The sequence below is a fragment of the Ochotona princeps genome, chromosome 10 (genome assembly GCF_030435755.1).
Source record: "Ochotona princeps isolate mOchPri1 chromosome 10, mOchPri1.hap1, whole genome shotgun sequence".
In the NCBI taxonomy this organism is placed as follows: domain Eukaryota; kingdom Metazoa; phylum Chordata; class Mammalia; order Lagomorpha; family Ochotonidae; genus Ochotona; species Ochotona princeps.
This window is the reverse complement of record NC_080841.1, coordinates 30,530,920-30,549,247: the sequence shown is the minus strand read 5'-3', so window position 1 is coordinate 30,549,247 and position 18,328 is coordinate 30,530,920. Positions and strand designations below refer to the sequence as shown.

Genomic DNA, 18,328 nt, shown 5'->3' with positions numbered 1-18,328 from the left:
GACAGTCTGAAAAATCCACCTACCTTTTAATGGAAGGTTTATTGCAAGACTCAGTTGCTTGGTCAGATAACCTCCATTTCTGTTTTCCTGTTGAACTGTTGTTGCTGTTCTCCCTCTTGTTCTAGTGGAGGAAATTGAACAGATGAATAGTTTGTTCCAGCAGAAACAGAGGGAGCTCGTCCTGGCCATGTCCAAGGTGGAGGAACTTACTCGACAGCTGGAGATGCTCAGGAACGGCAGGATCGAGGGCCACCATGACAACCAATCGGCCGTGGCCGAGCTCGACCGCCTCTACAAGGAGCTTCAGGTACCTGGGCGCTTACAGCGTGGGCTCCCCTCGCAGCCATCAGTGGCAGCAAATACTGCCGTTTACTTGCTTTTCATTGGTGCACAGCTGGGAATCTAAACCTCAAAGAATCCAGAATAAACTTTGTTGTACCCTTAGACAGGCAATTTGAGGCATTTCTTGTAACCACAGCTGGTGGTCTAGCCACAGGTGTCACCTAACTTTAAACCATGAGCTGAGAGGTGTGAGGGGTGGAGGGGGCCTAGCATTTTTAGAAATTATGTAATAGTTAACCATGTGACTGTGTTTGCGAAACTTTCCTTCTCACTCCTTGGCTATCTTCCCCCCCCACCCCCCATTGTATTCAGTTAAGGAATAAACTGAATCAGGAGCAGAATGCCAAGCTGCAGCAACAGAGGGAGTGTTTGAATAAGCGGAATTCAGAAGTGGCAGTCATGGAGAAGCGTGTTAATGAGCTGAGGGATCGGCTGTGGAAGAAGAAGGCAGCCCTGCAACAGAAGGAGAGTCTCCCAGTAAGTGGGCAGTTCTGGCTAGGGCCTGGGGAGGGGCAGGGGATGACCCGCCCTGTGAGGTCACTACTCCTTCTGCATCGCTACCCAGCATGCCCTCTCGCATAAGCAGTGGCATTCTCCTTTTCCATGTGCTTGCCTGGGCGGTTGGCTAGCTCTGCCTGCCTTTCTAGCACTCTTAAAGGCACTCAGGTAGTTTTTGTTTGGGGAACGTTTGTTATGGACTGGATGACTAGACTCTGAAGAGGGTCATTTGTAAACCTGGGGAAATGGAACTGCCTTTTCTGGATCTGATCCCGCTGTGTGGATTGTCACCCTGAAGGGGGCCTCTGCTTTCTTTTTGCTCCTGAGGTTTCATCCGATGGAAACCTTGCCCAGCAAGCGGTGGCGGCCCCGAGCCGTGTGGCGGCCGTGGGTCCCTATATCCAGTCGTCCACTATGCCACGTATGCCCTCCCGGCCAGAGCTGCTGGTGAAGCCTGCGCTGCCGGACAGCTCCCTGGCCATGCAGGCTCCAGAGGGGCCGACGAAGATGCAGACGCTGCCGAATATGAGACTGGGGGCTGCTTCACAAACTAAAGGTAAGAAAGGCCCTTTCCAGCTCCATATGCAACCGAGCTCTGCCTCATCCTGCTGTTACTCTCCCCAAGTTCCAGTTACCAAAAGCAAAATGTCTACATCCCTTGTAAAATCTTAAAAAAAAATCTCCTTCTGTTCTTTGCTACTGCAATGATAAGTATTTTAACCTTAACACAGTTCTGTTTAGAAAATGAAATGAAATACATTCATGACGTCTGAGGATGGTTTTGAAAAGCTCTTTGTTACCGAGTTAACTTGATCTGACAGTGATAATTGAAGAGCTTTGCTTTCGTTGAGAAACGGTGTCTGAATGTTCGCGGAGTCCTCTTCTTAGGATGTGGGACTGTGGATGCGCTCTGATTCTGAGAGGTGGTGAATATTCATGCATGCCCACTGAGTGTTGTTAGAAGAGTAGTGAACACGTTAGAAGATTAGAAGTGCAGCCAGCAGAGGCTTCCTCCTGGGCCGTCTTCACATTGCGTGTAGTCCTCAGCTGGGTGGGGAGCGCAGGCCAGAGTTCCGTAATGGCTGCGGGTGCTGGGGAGGAAGGGGGAACGTCGTAGGAAGCCCGTGGTTGAGCACACCCTTCTATGACCTTGTTCTTGAGAGCCCAGGGAAGTAAAAGCAGTAGCCAGAATGGTCTGCTCTAACCCTTGTTAGATGCAAAATGTAGCAAATTTTAGAAGTTTTGATTGTTTTGCCATAATTGCTAATTGAAGTAATAGTACCCTGCAGTAGGTAGAAATGTAAGGTTGTGGCTTTTGAAGTTTAAGCCTGAGGTACATTCCTCTGGGAAGACAGTGATTCGAGCTCCGGGCTGTACTGTCCACAATTCTGCTGACTGCCTGGTTCTGCTGTGCTGCAGACCATTTGGGGGTGATGTTTTTCTCAGTGAAGAGCCATGTGCCCTTGTCTGTTCTCTGTTGAGACTTTGTTACTTTTAGAAGGTAAGAGACTCTTCAGTTAGCAACATGAAGTGTGACACTACTTTCTCTACATCCCTTTATTTGGGCTGTGGCAAGTGTGGAGTTGAAAACTGCCCTTAGAAATGGAAGTCCTAGCAGGAAGTGACCACTAGCGCCCTCTTCAGGACGCTGGGTCACCTGTAGCTGCTCCTCTGCCCCGCAGGCTCTCACGTCCACGCAGCCGGCCCTGAGTGGGGACCTTCGAATGCAGATCTCTTCCTGAGCCCTGGCTCCTGTGTTCCTCAGAGCGCCGGGAATGCTGTGGATCCAGGTGAGGCTGCTTTATGCTGCTTCTCAGTACCTCAGCTTGCTCCTCTGAAAGCTCTGTGTTCAGCTGTGTTGAAGCCAGGGCCATTCCGTAGTGGTTTGTGTTTTTGCAACACCCTCCCTTGATCGGGACCCCAGTGGTGGCTATCTGTGGGCTCAGTGTCTGGTCAGCTGAGGTTGGACTCAGAAGGCACTGAGTGGGCACAGGGGTTCCGAGAGCTGCAGGAGGGAGAACCGCATGAGCAGGCCTGGAGGTTTGCAGAACGCTATGGTGTTTTCTGCCTTCAGGTGGTGATGGGGAGGTTGTGCTGAGGGAGAAGGAGAGGAAAGTACGACCCTTTTCTATGTTTGACACAGTCGACCAGGCTGCTGCCCCCCCTGCCTTCGGTCCACTGCGGAAAAACCAGAGCAGCGAAGACCTCTTGCGGGATGCTCAGGTACTTAGACTGTAAAAATATCACATGAGAGAGAGCAGAGAAAACAAGGTGATATGTGTGAAAGCTTAGAAAATGCAGTGTTTCTGCTGCTTCTGCTGTTCTCATTTCTCTGCACAATAGCATGCATTTGTTTGAACTTCTGTTGCATGAGTGTGCCCTCAGCTGCAGGAAAGAACCGACACATTTGTTTCTGGGGCACATTTCTTGTGGTTCCCCTACAAACTGCAAGTGCTTTGCAGAGTGTCATACTTGTGCTGGTCAGGCATCTTATTTCTTCCAAATTGACAGCTGGGTTATATCACATGATTTGAAGGTGAGTCTTCTGTAGCCATTAGGGCCTTAATCTTTTTAAAAAGGATTTATTTATTTTACTTGAAGGAGTTACAGAGAGACATATCTCTCCTCTGCCTATTCACTCCTGAAATGGCCAGAGCTAAGCTGGTCTGAAGCTGGGAGCCATGAGCTCCTTTCAGGTCTCCCACGTGCATGCAGAGGCTCATGCACTTGGGCCATCCTCTGGTGCTGTCCTAGGCCATAAGCAGGGAGCTGGCTTCTGAAGAGCGGCTGGAACTCAAACTGGTACCCATATAAGACGTGTGGAGGGTCAGCCTACTTGAGCTAGGGATGAGTGCTCCAAGTTAGATAGAGGGTTCCCCCCCCACCACGGTGGTTTTCCCTTATTGGTGCCATTTGTGAGTGTGGAAGATGGCAGTGAAAAGCTATCAGCAGGCGCCTCCACTTTCCACAAGTGGAATGAGGAGGAGGCCGTGTGAGGCAGGAGTTGACAGGTGTTGCATATGTCCTTTACTGTGATTAATACAGAGATATAAACGTTCTAATGAATTAAGAATCTAAAGAAGGCTACTGTGGGATGATGTGAGCTTACATTTGTGAGACTAGGTTATTTGGGGCCTTTTGTACCTATGTTAGTGTTCTAACTGGATGTGTGTTTTACAGGCTGCAAATAAAAATGTGGCTAAGGTACCTCCTCCAGTTCCTACAAAACCAAAACAGATCAGTCTGCCTTATTTTGGACAGACGAATCAGTCGCCTTCAGACAGCAAGTCCGACGGGAACCCTCAGCAGTTGTCAGCAGCCGTCCCAGCCTCTGTGGGGAGCAAACCCAAGCCGGCAGGGCCTCAGTCCAGGGTGCTGCTGGGCCCTGGTGCTCCTTCACTCGGCCAAGACCAAGCCCTGGCTGCCAGTTCTAAGCAAGAGAGTCCGCCTGCCGCCGCTGTCCGTCCCTTCACTCCCCAGCCTTCCAAAGACAGTCTCCTCCCACCCTTCAGGAAACCCCCAACTGTGGCCGCAAGCTCTATATACTCCATGTACACCCAGCAACAGGCTCCTGGCAAAAACTTCCAACAGGCCGTGCAGAGCGCCTTGACCAAGACACACACTCGAGGACCACACTTCCCCAGTGGTAAGGGTCCTGGTCTCGCCTCCCCCCGGGCAGGGGACGTGGGTCGGCCCCACACCAGGGACTGCAGCAGGCAGACAGTGGAGGGAACGGCCCCTGTGTTGATGGATGCTGCTGTTCTCTGGGTTGTGGCTTCTGTTCTTACCTGGGAGCTTCAAAATGTGTCTGCCAGGCACGGTTCTGTTCTGCAGGGCTCCTGGCAGGGGATGGGTGCCCGAGGTAGGTGTGGTGTCAAGGCCCCGTCTGCACTGTGGTTGGCCCCGGTATGCTTGTGCATAGTTGGACTGCTGCTGCAGTCTCTCTCTCTCTTTTTTTTTAATAGGGGGTTATTTTCTTTCTTTTTTTATATATATAAACTTACTCTTTTTTTAAAAAATTACTTTTATTGGAAGGTCAGATCAGATATACAGAGAGGAAGAGAGACAGAGAGGAAGATCTTCCGTCCTATGTTTCAGTCCCTAAGCGGCCGCAGTGGTTGGAGTTGTGCCAGTCTGAAGCCAGGAGCGTCTCCCATGGTCTCCCATGCGGGTGCAGCGTCCTGCACTGCTTCCCCAGGCCGCAAACAGGGAGCTGGATGGGAAACGGGGCCCCTGGGATTAGAATCGGCTCCCATATGGGACCCCAGTGTGTGCAAGGAGAGGACTTTATTTTTTTAAAGATTTATTTTATTTTTATTGGAAAGTCAGATATGCAGATAAGAGAAGAGACAGAGAGGAAGATCTTCTGTCCACTGACTCACTCCCCCAAGCGACTGCAATGGCTGGAGCTGCGCCTATCTGAAGCCAGGAGTGTCTTCTGGGTCTCCCACGTGGGTGCAGGGTCCCAAGGCTCTGGGCTGTCCTCGACTACTTTCCCAGGCCACAAGCAGGGAGCTGGATGGGAAGCGGGGCTGTTGGGGTTAGCACATGCAAGGCGAGGACTTTAGCCACTAGGCTACCATGTCGGACCTCCTCTCTCTGTTTTTTAAAACATTCTCTACTGCATTTCCATTTGTTCTCATGAGAATACAGTAGCTGTTTAAAGATAAGTTGATTTGTGTTAAACATATGCAATGTGGAAAATTGTTTGACTCTAAGTTATTAGGTTATAGTATGAGTAAAATTGACCATGCTTTATTGAAATGAAAATGACTTTCTCAACATGAAATGAACTTATAATTATGGCCTAACCTGTTGTAATGGAAACTAGACAGCAAAGAATCCTATGTATACTTAGCTTTTTGAAAGGATTTGTGTATTTATTTGAGAAGTAGTAGGAAGAGAGGGAGAGAGAAGTCCCCTGCTTGCAGACTCACTCCCCAGACAGGCACAGTTAGGTCCTGGCAGGGTCAGAGCAGGGAGCTGTAGGGTTAGCAGAAGCCCAGGCAGGCTGTGCCCTCTTCTACTGCCTCCTAGGCACGTTGGCAGAAAGTTAGGTTGGAAATGGCATCCCAGGAGCTCAAGCTGCTATTCTGATGCCAGCATCTCGAGGAGCAGCTCAACACGCTGTGACACACAGCCTTCTTTTGTAGGACTGTGATGAATCTGCTGATGTAATCTGGGAGCAAGAGAATTTTGATACAGCCCGAATGTTAAGAGGGAATAATGTGGGCTATATAAAGGGTTCTTTGTAATTTTTGGTTCTTTGTAAATTTGGTTTCTCACATCGATTCATGTTTGGAGGGGCGTGAATGACAGTGTAGTACTTGTAAGTGAAAGGATTACCAGTTCTCATTGGTTCTCATTTTTTTCTGACATTTTGACGTTTTAAATTGGAATATCACAACCAGTGGTTTCTTAGGCTCATAGTGTTTTCTCTGTTACTTTTCTCTCTCTTTCTCTTTTTTTTTTTTATTATATGTTACTCTTTTCATAAAATCAGGGTGCATGTTCCAGTCAATAGGAGTTCTGCTTGTGTGTTAGATTTAGTTACTCCCAAAATGTCTCTAGTAGCTGGGGTTGGGGTGGGACTGAAGCTAGGATCCAGGAACACAATCCCAGTCTGTTATATGGTTGGCAGAGCCCTGTGACCTGAGCCAGCCCCCCCGCCTCCCAGGGTCTGCATGGAGGAGGCTCAGGTCAGGAACTGAAGCCTGGAGTACAGTTCAGGCACTCCAGCAGGGATTCAGGCATCTCAGCCACCAAGCTAAATGCCTGCTCCGTCATTTGTTTGAAAAATTCAATTGTATTTGAAAGTCATTATGTAGCAGGCATGAAATTAAAAGGGGTCTACGTTTTTGTTGTTGGCTATTTTCATTCCTTTCCAGTTTAATTCAAATTAACCCCAGTCTCCCCGCTTTTCCAATCAGTCTATGGCAAGCCTGTGATTGCCACTGCCCAGGCCCAGCAGCAGCACCCAGAGAACATTTATTCTGGCAGCCAAGGCAAGCCCGGCAGCCCAGAACCTGAAGCAGAGCCTGTTGCCTCGGTCCAGGAGAACCACGAAAACGAAAGGATCCCTCGGCCCCTGAGCCCAACCAAATTACTGCCTTTCTTATCTAATCCCTACCGGAACCAGAGCGATGCTGACCTGGAAGCCCTGCGGAAAAAACTTTCCAATGCCCCACGGCCCCTGAAGAAGCGCAGCTCCATTACAGAGCCAGAGGGTCCTAACGGGCCGAATATTCAGAAACTGTTGTATCAGAGGACCACCATTGCTGCCATGGAGACTATCTCTGCCCCTTCGTACCCTGCCAAGTCGGCCGCAGGCGCGGCTGGCTCAGAGAGCCCCATCGAGGTCATCCCCAATCCGTATCTGCACGTGGAGCCCGAAGAGACGGTGTCCGTGGCTCCTGAGCCCTTGTCCCCAGAGGACGTGGGTGGTGTCGGGACAGAGAACAGTGACGTGCCAGCTCCTTCTGTGGGCCTTGACTATGTGTCTGAAGGTGTTCCGGATCGCAGTCCCAGTCTCCAGAGCAGCACGGACGAGTCAAACCCAGAGGCTCCCTCCCTGTTTGAGGTGTACCTGGAGGAGTACCCACCTTACCCGCCTCCGCCTTACCCGTCTGGGGAGCCTGAAGGGCCTGGAGAGGACTCCGGGAGCATGCACCCCCCTGAGATCACCGGGCAGGTGGCTCTGCCTCCTGTGAGTAACGAGGGACCCTCAGTCTTGGTGGGCTTTCACCTTATTGGGCTCCTTGGGTGCTCGAGGTCTCCGGTTTGCTTTTCTTGTTTGAAGTTCTCTTGACTCAGATGCAGCTCACATGTTGTTAACATACAGTGTGTTCAGCACGGAGAATGTTTGTCCATTTTAGAAAGGACCTATTTGTCAGGATAACGGGGTAGTTCTCATCTCTGCAAATACCAGATTGACTGTTTCTTCTCCAGCTGATGCTACCTCCTGGGGAAGCAGGAGATTTTCAACTGGGTTGAAAATTTTTGCATTTGAAAATTTTGCATTTGAAGCTTTTGGTCAATAGCTTAAATGGTTAGGGAGATCAGGCACAAGGTATCGTTTCTCTCAAAAGGGGGCTGTATCCTTCTTTTTTTCCAGCTTCTTTCCTGTCTGTTTGCTAGCTTCTTTCTCTAGATGAGAAATCTAATGAGCTGTTGTGTAAGGTCTCAAACAGTGATCAGATGGCACAGGTCTGTGAGGTGGTGGCTGAGAGGTGTTTGGGCCAAGGTAGAGTGGCCTAACCTCTTCCTCTCCTTCACGATGGTGTATAACAGACAATTCCTAAGGAGTTTTTGCAACATTGCATTATCCTGAAACTTGGTGTTGTTTCAGGAAACTATTTTGTACTCTTTCTAAGTATTAAGCTGTGTTTGGAAGTTTGCGACATCACTTTGAAATATCCTTGTATATTTTAGATATAATAGTGTACAAAGACAAGGAATGCCTAAGGTTATTTTCACTAATAGTAAGAGTAAATATTAGCTTAGGATTTTTCTACAGGAGTGGACAGTTGGTGCAGAGATTGTCACTGCTTGGGACACCTGTGTCCCAGAGTGTCAGGTTCAAGTGCTAACTCCTGCTTCTGATCCAGCTTCCTGCCGAGGTGCATCTTGGGAGGCAACACGTGATGATTGAAGTATTTGGCTCCTTGCCACCTGCCTGGGAGATGCGGAAGGAGTCCTGGACTCCTTCTTGGGCCTGACCCACCCCTGGCTGTTGTGGCCATTTAGGGATTGAACCAGTGGATGAGAAATCTGCCTCTCTTTCCACCTTCCAAATAAAATGAATAAATAATGAAGGTTTTAAAAAAACAGTAAACATTTAAAATGAGAGTAAAGTTTAAAATAGAGGCATAACACTTTTTATACAAGTCTGGGATGGAATGAGAGAGTGAGCTCCCATCCGCAGGTCTACTACTAAAACGCCCTCAGCAATCTGGGCCAGGCTGGGAGTAGGGAGCCAGGAGCCGGGAGCCAGGTTGAAGCCAGGAGCCAGGTTGAAGCTAGGAGCCAGGAGCCAGGAACCAGGTTGAAGCCAGGTGCCAAGAACGAGGAGCCAGGAGCCAGGTTGAAGCCAGGTTGAAGCCAGGAATCGGGAACCGGGAACCAGGAGCCTGGAGTCAGTAGCCAGGAGCCAGGAGTCTGGAGCCGGGAGTCTGGAGTCAGGAGCCAGGTTGCTGGAGCCCCCTGCTGCCTTCCAGAGTGCATGTTATCAGGAAGCTGAGATTGGAAGTGAAAGCAGGACTTGAATGTGGGCACCCCCAGCACGGAATGCTGGGTTCCCAGACAGTGTCTTAACTTCCAGGTCAACTGCCTGCCCCTGCCCCTGCCTTCCCAGTTCTAAGGCATGATCCTCTTCCTTTGTTTTACATGTGAGACAAGAAGGAGGTTAATGCACACTGCTGCAATTTATGATCTCTTCTTGTCTGTGTTACTATTGTCAGAATAATTCCCACTTCCAAGGAGGGAAAAGAACTGGGGTTGGTACAAGTAGCATGCTTTCTTTTTACGGCTCTGTTATTCTTTTCCCAGGAGAGTGACTTCTGTTTCCTCCTTGCCTCGGGTGAAATAGGAGCCGCTCCCTTGCACACTCTACGAGGAGTGTGTCCTGATCAGCTCCCCAGGATACTGTCTGTGACTTGCAGTACCACAGTCACCTGGTGTCCACCATTTCAAGGACTGCAGCATCTTAGCCACTGCAGATTTGTGAAATACATCAGTGGCCATTAACGTTTTTTAAAACCTGAGTTTCCTTATGTGGGGTGAGATGAGAGAAGCATGTGTAGCACACACGTCCCACCTCGGAGAACATTTCCATGTGCTTAGAAGAACCCGTGCCACATTGTTGGCTTGGGCCTGGTGCTGTGGTCTAGCACATAAGGCTGCTACCTGCAGTGCCGGCATTCTGCACAGCTATCACTTTAGAGTCCCAGCTGCTCCATTTTTGTCTGTTTGCTTGTTTTTGTTTTTCTGAATTGGTGTGTTCTGAATGTCTTGTAAGTGGAGTCATGCAGTGCTTTTTTTTTCTAAATTTATTTTTATTTGAAAGGCAATGTTACAGAGAGAAGAGGAGGCAGAGAGAGGCAGGTCTGTTGGTTTGCTTTCCAAATGGCTGCAGCAACTGATGCTGGGCTAGGCCAGATCCAGGAGCTTCCTCCAGCTAGTGTTCAACTTCTGATCCAGCTGCTTGCTAATGTGCCTGGGAAGATGGCCTGGGTGTTTGGGCTTCTGCCTCCATGTGGGAGTCCAGGAGAGGCTCCAGGCCCCTGATTTCAGACTGGCCGTCCCTCGCCATTGGAGCCATTTGAGGAGTGAACCAGAACTTACTTTCTTCTTCTACCTATCCTCCTCCCATTCTCTGTAATTCTGACCTTTTTTTTTTTTTTTTTTTTTTGAGATTCATTTATTTTTATTTGAAAGAAAGGTTTTAGAGACAGGAGGAAACCTCTTCTCGAGGTCTTCCATCTCCCAGTTCACTCTGCAGATGGCTCTAACGCCAGAGCTGAGCTGATATGAAGCCAGGAACTGCTTCTTGGCCTCACAAGTGGGTCTAGAGGCCCAAGGACTTGGGCCAGCCTCCGCTGCTTTCCCAAATCATTAGCAGAGAAGCAGAGAGCTGGATCGAAAGTAGAGCAGCCGGGACATGAATTAGTGCCTATATGGGATGCTGGTGCTAGAGTATTAGCTTGCTGCGCCACCACATCAGTCTCTAAACGGAAGTAATACTAGGCTGTGTGGTTGCCTGATTGAATAGGGGCTTGTTGGTTTAAGGACTCATCTTGGCTAGTTTTCAACTTGACAAAAGATAAACTTGCAGTTAAAGTCTTCCTTTTTCGCTACTTGGGCACCATGTGAGGATGTGTTTCGCTGCACAATAATCTGTGTGCTTTACTGAATAATGTCATCCTGGGATAGAACGTGCGAAGTGTGTGAGCTGCTTACTACTTGACTGCAGTCTTTCTCTGCTTTGGGCTTGAGATCAGGAGCCTCAGTTTTGCACACTTTTCCTTTGCAGGGCAAAAGGACAAACTTACGTAAGACTGGTTCAGAGCGCATTGCGCATGGGATGAGAGTAAAATTCAACCCTCTTGCGTTACTTCTTGATTCATCATTGGAGGGAGAATTTGACCTTGTGCAGAGAATTATTTATGAGGTACGGTCACTAATTTCTTTAAATTATCTTTATTTGGCTAATTCAGAAACTCCTGTTGCAATACTCTGGAGCTTGTGGGGTTGTGAACACCCTGTGGCATAGTCAGCACCGGCTGTGCCCATTGGGTGCCACCCGACCATCCCGGGTCTCAGGAGAGGACTTACCCTCACGGGGAGGTCCTTGCTGCTCTTCCCACACCATGCACATATGGAGTAGGACGACTTGGCATGCAGCTACAGATCTGGGCCCTGCTGTTTAAAATAGTTTCAGCTGACCTTTTCCTCGTCCCCATAGCACATGTAACTTCTACTTAGAAACTCATTTGTGGCGGGAAGTTGGGGGAATGAACAAACAGATGTAACTTTAATTGTAGTTGCTGGCACTGTTCTTTCAATTTTTTTAAAAAGAAAAACCTTTTTATAGCCTGTGCCGTCTTAATGTGACTGTTTTGTCTCTAATTGCTAGAAGATTATTCTTAATATAGTTTTATTGGCTCTTGTATGTTTTAATTATGATTTAGAAAGATGCCACAGGAGTCTACATTTATATTCTTTCTGACCCTGAGGAGTCATCAGGTGGCAAGGGACTAGAGTGATGCCCCTGCTTCTTACCGCTGTTACAGGTTGATGACCCAAGCCTGCCCAATGATGAGGGCATCACAGCTCTTCACAATGCTGTGTGTGCAGGCCACACAGAAATCGTCAAGTTCCTGGTACAGTTTGGTGTCAATGTCAATGCTGCCGATAGCGACGGATGGTAAGAGTTGGTGAATCCATTCAGATGTCACGTGTTGTGTGTGCAGGGGTGCAGGGGCGCTGGAAGGCAGGGAAATGTGTCTTGGTGTGTTCTTAAGCTGCCACCTGCCTGGGCAACTGGGCTGTCTGCTGTTGAAGGCTTGGCCTGCTCCCATCTAACATCATCTCATTCCTGTCTTGGAAGTAAAGGAGGTTTAGAAAGTAGCGCAGTTGAAGAGTAGTAAGAGGGTTAGTTACAGTTAACCAACGTGCCTCAGTGAATTTGAGGAAGGCTGGTTTGAAGCAAGGTCTCTCCAGCTCCTTGGAAAGTCCAGGTTAATATGCCAGTGTCTCTTGGATGTCTCCAAGAAGGTATAATAATTTGCAGCATTTTACTAATATGTTTAGCCATTGAATCCCTTTTTTACGGAGCATTCTTGATGCCTGCATCGCATATTGGAGGACCTGGGTTCGAGTCCTGACTCCACATCCAGTTCCAGATTCCTGATGGCACAAGTTGCTAAGACACAGATGAGCTTTCAGTCTTCTAGTTTTTGCCTCATTCAGTCTGGGCTGCTGCATGCAATTGGAGAGTGAACCAGCAGATTGGAACACTTTTTATGTTCAAGTTTATCTGGGTCTTGCTGCCTTTCAAGTAAATAAATAAAATAAACTTTTAAAAAATGCAGTAAAAATAAAAAGTACGGGGTCTGGCACCATGGTATAGTAAGCTAAAACCTTTACCTGAAGTGCTGACATTCCTTGTGGGCACCAGATCATGTCCCAGCCGATCCAGCTCCCTGCTCACGGCCTGGGGAAGCAATAGAGGATGACTTGAGTCCTTGTGCCCCTGTACCCGTATGGCAGACCTGGAAGAATCTTTTGGCTTCTACTTCGGTTTGGCTCAGCTCTGGTGGTTGTGGCATCTGGGGAGTGGGCCAGTGGATGGAAGACCTTTCTGTCTTTCCTTCTCTCTGTAACTCTGCCTTTCAAATAAAAATAAATCTGTAGTAATAGTCATCAAGCTAATACTAGTGTATTGGAGTAGGGACTGGAGAGGAAAACACAGTTTTTAAGACCACCAAGGGAAATGAGATAGAGGGGAAGGAGATAGCAGAGAAATAAGACGTGTGGCTGTGGAGCCTGCCTTTCATTCCCGAGCCCGGCCTCTGAGTCTGGATTGTGGTGCCAGCCCTTTTCATTGATTGACTTAGATGTTGTCTGTTCACCCAGGATACTTGAGGTTCCGAAGCAGACTCTGTTTAATGCTGTTGTAAGTTCCTGCTAACTAGTTACCTAACCTAAATTGAAATGTGTGTGTGTTTTTATGGTCCACTCTCTAGTCTGAATTGAATTTTACAAATTTTTTCCATTAAAATTTAATTTCAGAAAGTCATTTATTTGAGAAATAGAGTGCATGGGAGCAGGTGTACACACCTGCCTGAAATGTCAAGGGCTTGGCCAGGTCAGGAGCCAGGAACTCAATCCAAGTCACCTCCCCTGTGAGCCGCAGGGAGCTGTCACCTGCTGCTGGCCCCGATGTGCACTGGCAGGGAGCTAGAGCCAGGAGCCAGTGGTGGGTAGCAGACCCAGGTACTCCTGTAAGACACAGATAGATGTGGAACTTGAACATCCTAGCTGGGGTCCTAACCAGCTGCCCAAACACCTGCCCGGCAGCAGTTTTTGAAAATGTAAAGGGATCTCAGGTACATCTTAATTCCTTCAAAATTGATGGCAATGAACGGATTTTTCAAGGGCTTTAGTTTTGAGTGAAACCATATAATTTAAGGACTGTTGAAATTGTTATTATTATCTTATTCTGAGATTATTATACAAATTTCATTTCTTTTTAGTTTTCTGTGCTCTTCACCCAGCTCCTAATCCCAGCACGTTCTGTTAATCTGTGATTCTCCCCGCTCTTTGTGGCTATAGTTCTTTGTTTCAGAAGAAAAGCTTGAGGTTAAGAGCTTTCCAGCTATTTTATCATGGCAGGAGTCTTACACTCTAGGAAAAATGTTTCAAACGTTTGCTGCATCTCACTTCCCAGGACACCACTGCACTGTGCTGCCTCGTGCAACAACGTCCAGGTGTGTAAGTTTCTGGTGGAGTCGGGAGCAGCCGTGTTTGCCATGACCTACAGTGACATGCAGACTGCGGCCGACAAGTGCGAGGAGATGGAGGAAGGCTACACCCAGTGCTCCCAGTTCCTGTACGGTATGTGACCCGCCACACTGGATGTGCTGAGTGCTGTTCTTCATTTTTCCTGAATCTCTAACGTATAATTGGCGCAATGTTTTTATTATTTGGAAAATTGTCTCCTATATCGTACAAAGTACTGGGAATTGAAAATAGTACAGCCATGGCGAGAAGTCACAATAGAGCTTTTGTGCACATTGCTAGAAACCACTATTGTCAGTTACAGAAGAGTGAGGTAGCTCAGGACCTTGTGATGCTGATGGCTTTTGACCTCGGCAGATCCTGGCACTTGGTGAGTGTGGTGTTTGTGTGAGCAGGCAAGCAGACCCCCATCCTTCCTGGGTGGTCAAGGGAATCTGCGGACGTGGTCCAAGTTTTCTAGCAGCCCAGTTCGTTGTGAAGTGGAATAAGGGCAGTATGTATTTTGTTGCCAGTTTTTTCTTTTCTTGGTTTTAGTGTTATGATTCTGATTGCTAACATCAGATCTGTGCCTAGAGAAACATGGACTTGAAGATGAGTATGTGGTTACTGGCATTTTTAGGCACAAGGAGGATTTTTTTAATGTGACGAGGCTTTGGAGTTGAGGCTGCCTTCCCTCTTCAGTCTGCCTAGAGAGGAATCAGGAAGGCGGCCCCAGGACTTCTGCAGTTAAGACATAGACCTCTGCCCCTGTGTCTCCAGCTCCCTTGGTCTCCATGTCTGTTTCCAGGGCCTGGGTGAGGAGAGAGTGTAGGTGAGAATGCCAAATCTCAAGTTCCTCTTTGTCATCTTCCTCAACTATTAACTTACGTTGTGAGTTTTTAAAAAAGATTTATTTTTATTGGAAAGGCAGATATACAGAGAGAAGGAGATACAGGGAGAAAGATTTTTCATGCCCTGGTTCATTTGTTAAATGACTGCAATGGCCAGAGCTGAGCAAATCCGAAGCCAGAAACCAGGAGCTTCTTCCAGGTCTCCCATGTGGGTCAAGGTCCCAAGGCTTTGGGCCATCCTGTACTGCTTTCCCATGCCATAAGCAGGGAGCTGGATGGGAAGTAGAGCAGCTGGGATATGAACTGGGACCCATATGGGATCCCGGCGCCCGTATGGGCTGATGAGGCACCCCTGCCCGGTCTTCCTTGCTCTGTGCTTCTTGACCCATGGTATATTTGCAGTGACAGATACATCGTTGTGATTGTAATTCAGGTGCTCAAGTTGCTAGTGACTTTGATTATGTAATTAGTATGCCTCAAACAGTTTTTTCTTAGTGTCCTTCCTTTCTTACTAGTTTTCCAAAGTTGAGCTGTGGGATAGTATTGTAGCACAGCAAGATAAGCTGCCTCCTGCGACACTAACATCCCATATGGGAGTCTGAGTCTCAGTTGCTTCACCTCTGACCCAACTCCCTGCTAATGCTCCTGGGGAAGTAACAGAGGCGGCCTTGGGTTCCTGCATCCACTTGGGAGACCCAGGCTAAGTTCCAGGCTTCCAAACTGGGAGCCAGGAGCTTCTTCTGGACCTTTCGTGTGGGTGCAGGGGCCCAGTGACTTCCGTCATCTTCTGCTGGTTTCCCAGACACATCAGCAGGGAGCTGGATCAGATATGTAGCAGCTGGAACTCAGACTGGTACCCACATGGGATGTTAGTGTAGCAGGTGGAGGCTTAGCGTACTATGCCATGGCCCTGGCCCCAGGAGCAGCTTCATTTTTGCTGAATTGGCTATATTGTACACTGCATCATACTAATTAATTTAGGAATAGTAAGTTCATAGTTGATAGCTTTGTGCTCACGTGAATTGAACATCTGTTCACAGGCAGAGTTTTTCCTGTTTATACAAAAGCCACAAAGGTGAACCTTCTCATCTGTTTGCTTCTCTCTGCCTCTGCTTTCTCCCTGTCGTCTGCCAGTTGTTGATGGTAGTTATTTCTTTTTTACATGAAAGAATATTTAATGATTTTTTTTTTACTATATAACATTTAAGGTGAAGATGCCAGATTGAATTTTCTCAAATGGAAACTGGAGCACAGGCTAGCATTCTTCTTTGATTCCAAGAACCGCAGCAGCATCTGTCCTTGGGAGGATCTGTAATAATGTCCATGAGGATACCAGTGGTGTTCGTAGTAAAGTTGTTCCAACATGGGTCCCTGCTCAAGGTGTTCACTTTTTCCTTGCAGTCTGGTTTTTAGCACTTGATCGTGTGTTTCTTCATTATTAAGCACAGGATCTGGTCGAGGGATGGGTTTGGTATGTTCATATGGAATATCCATGGAAGGGTGATAACTGGTTCTGCCATCTGATGTCAAAGCAAGTTCTACTTTACAGTTATAGTCATCTGGAAGAGGAGAATATGTAGATTTATGGCAAACACAATATAAAGCTCCATGGGTTGGAGATAAATGTTTCCAGATAGTTGTGTTTGATATCACCCGTTGCTGCCGCCATGGCGTATCAAGAATGCTGTGTGTCAAGTGGGATGAAAAAGATGTTTGCAAGAAATCCACTTTCAACATCTCTTTCCAGACCTACCAATTTTTGTCCTGTGAGCACGCCATTTTGTCCTCATCCTGATGGTGGTTATTTCTTTTTCTTTCTTTTTTTTTTAAAAGATTTATTTTTAAAATTTTTTTTAAAGATTTATTTTTATTACAAAGTCAGATATACAGAGAGGAGGAGAGACAGAGAGGAAGATCTTCCATCCGATGATTCACTCCCCAAGTGAGCCGCAATGGCCTGTGCACGCCGATCCGATGCCGGGAACCTGGAACCTCTTCCAGGTCTCCCACGCAGGTGCAGTGTCCCAATGCATTGGGCCGTCCTCGACTGCTTTCCCAGGCCACAAGCAGGGAGCTGGATGGGAAGTGGAGCTGCTGGGATTAGAACCGGCGCCCATATGGGATCCTGGGGCTTTCAAGGCGAGGACTTTAGCCGCTAGGCCACGCCGCCGGGCCCTAAAGATTTATTTTTATTACAAAGTCAGATATACAGAGAGGAGGAGAAACAGAGAGGAAGATCTTCTGTCCTATGATTCACTCCCCAAGTGAGCCGCAACGGCCGGTGCACGCCGATCCGAAGCCAGGAGCCAGGAGCCAGGAGCCTGGAGCCTCCTCCTGGTCTTCCACACAGGAGCAGGATCCCAAAGCATTGGGCTGGCCTCAGCTGCTTTCCCAGGCCACAAGCAGGGAGCTGGATGAGAAGTGGAGCTGCCGGGATCAAAACCGGTGCCTATAAGGGATTCTGGCGTGTCCAAGGCGAGGACTTTAGCCGCTAGGCCATGCCGCCGGCCCCCAATGGCCCCTTAACTAGTGTCCCCACGTAGGGCACACAAGGCAAAACTAGCAGTAATAGGTAATTTGAAAATCAGACATTAACTTGTGAAAAGTGAACTTTTGAGGAATTGCCATGCTCTAGTTTATAAATTTTATCATGTTTTAGAATTCTGCTTCTCATTGCTTTAGAGTTGACCATATGAAGACTTTTATATCACTTTTGAAAGACTGATTTGTGCATTCTAGCATTGTGTAACTTTTTTTTCTTTAAGAGTAACAGCTGAACACTTCTGATCTTTTTTCTCTGCTCTTCTAGGTAGAGTGTTTTCGAAATTGCTTGGTTGTTCCATGTAGAAGTAGGCGGAAGTGTGACAAGTATATAATTTACTTAATACCCTAGAGGGGAACAGTTGTATTTTTAGTTCATGGGCATGACGCAGTGTTGGTCATGCCAACACTAAGCCCAGTGAGCCCAGCTCCAAGAGATCATTGCGGGGTGCTGGTTTGTAGTGTTGTATCGGGGGTGAGCGTGGCGTTCACCTGTGTGCCAGGTGCTGCCCGTGTGCTCCCCGCCTCCCACGCCCCTACAGCCCTGGGACATGTACTTTGACTGACTGGTATGCTCGGCCTGGCCAGTCCCACATCTTCCCATTTTGTGTCCCGTAGCTGAAAGTCCCTCAGAGTGCACGCTGTGAGTCACGTGTTGTGTGCTGTATCTTCCCGTCACAATTGCAGGCGTTCAGGAGAAGATGGGCATCATGAATAAAGGAGTCATTTATGCCCTTTGGGACTATGAGCCTCAAAACGATGACGAGCTGCCCATGAGGGAAGGAGACTGCATGACAATCATCCGCAGAGAAGACGAAGACGAAATTGAGTGGTGGTGGGCACGCCTCAACGCCAGGGAGGGCTACGTGCCTCGCAACCTGCTGGGGGTAAGTCCTGCTGTCACACAGCGGGTTTCCACGGGTGCCAGAGAGCAGCTTTGCAGAACTGCTCATGCCAGAGGCACAGCACCATTTGTTGCCCTTTGTTAAGAGGACCTTGAATTTACTACTTGATCATCTGAAACTTAGGGTCGAGACCACATTCCCAGTGATTGCTGTTAGTCCTATTGAGATCAGGATCCTCTCTGCATTTATGAA

General features: G+C 48.0%; 1 protein-coding gene and 1 pseudogene across 5 annotated transcripts in view; one reads left to right on the top strand and one right to left on the bottom strand.

Moving 5' to 3' along the window:
• TP53BP2 (tumor protein p53 binding protein 2) overlaps nt 1–18,328 on the top strand; it is a 59,788-nt gene that overhangs the window by 38,130 nt on the left and 3,330 nt on the right. For 2 of the 5 annotated variants that reach the window (XM_058669218.1, XM_058669220.1), the window contains exons 7-17: nt 126–307; nt 655–819; nt 1,168–1,396; nt 2,523–2,630; nt 2,915–3,063; nt 4,021–4,486; nt 6,771–7,546; nt 10,871–11,008; nt 11,631–11,764; nt 13,790–13,956; nt 17,919–18,118. In XM_058669218.1, coding sequence (XP_058525201.1) covers nt 126–307; nt 655–819; nt 1,168–1,396; nt 2,523–2,630; nt 2,915–3,063; nt 4,021–4,486; nt 6,771–7,546; nt 10,871–11,008; nt 11,631–11,764; nt 13,790–13,956; nt 17,919–18,118 — 2,714 coding nt within the window. The remainder of the gene's footprint in view (nt 1–125; nt 308–654; nt 820–1,167; nt 1,397–2,522; nt 2,631–2,914; nt 3,064–4,020; nt 4,487–6,770; nt 7,547–10,870; nt 11,009–11,630; nt 11,765–13,789; nt 13,957–17,918; nt 18,119–18,328) is intronic. The other 3 variants (XM_058669219.1, XM_058669222.1, XM_058669221.1) reach the window with 3 other exon arrangements.
• On the bottom strand, nt 15,923–17,373 carry LOC131481295 (large ribosomal subunit protein mL42-like; annotated as a pseudogene).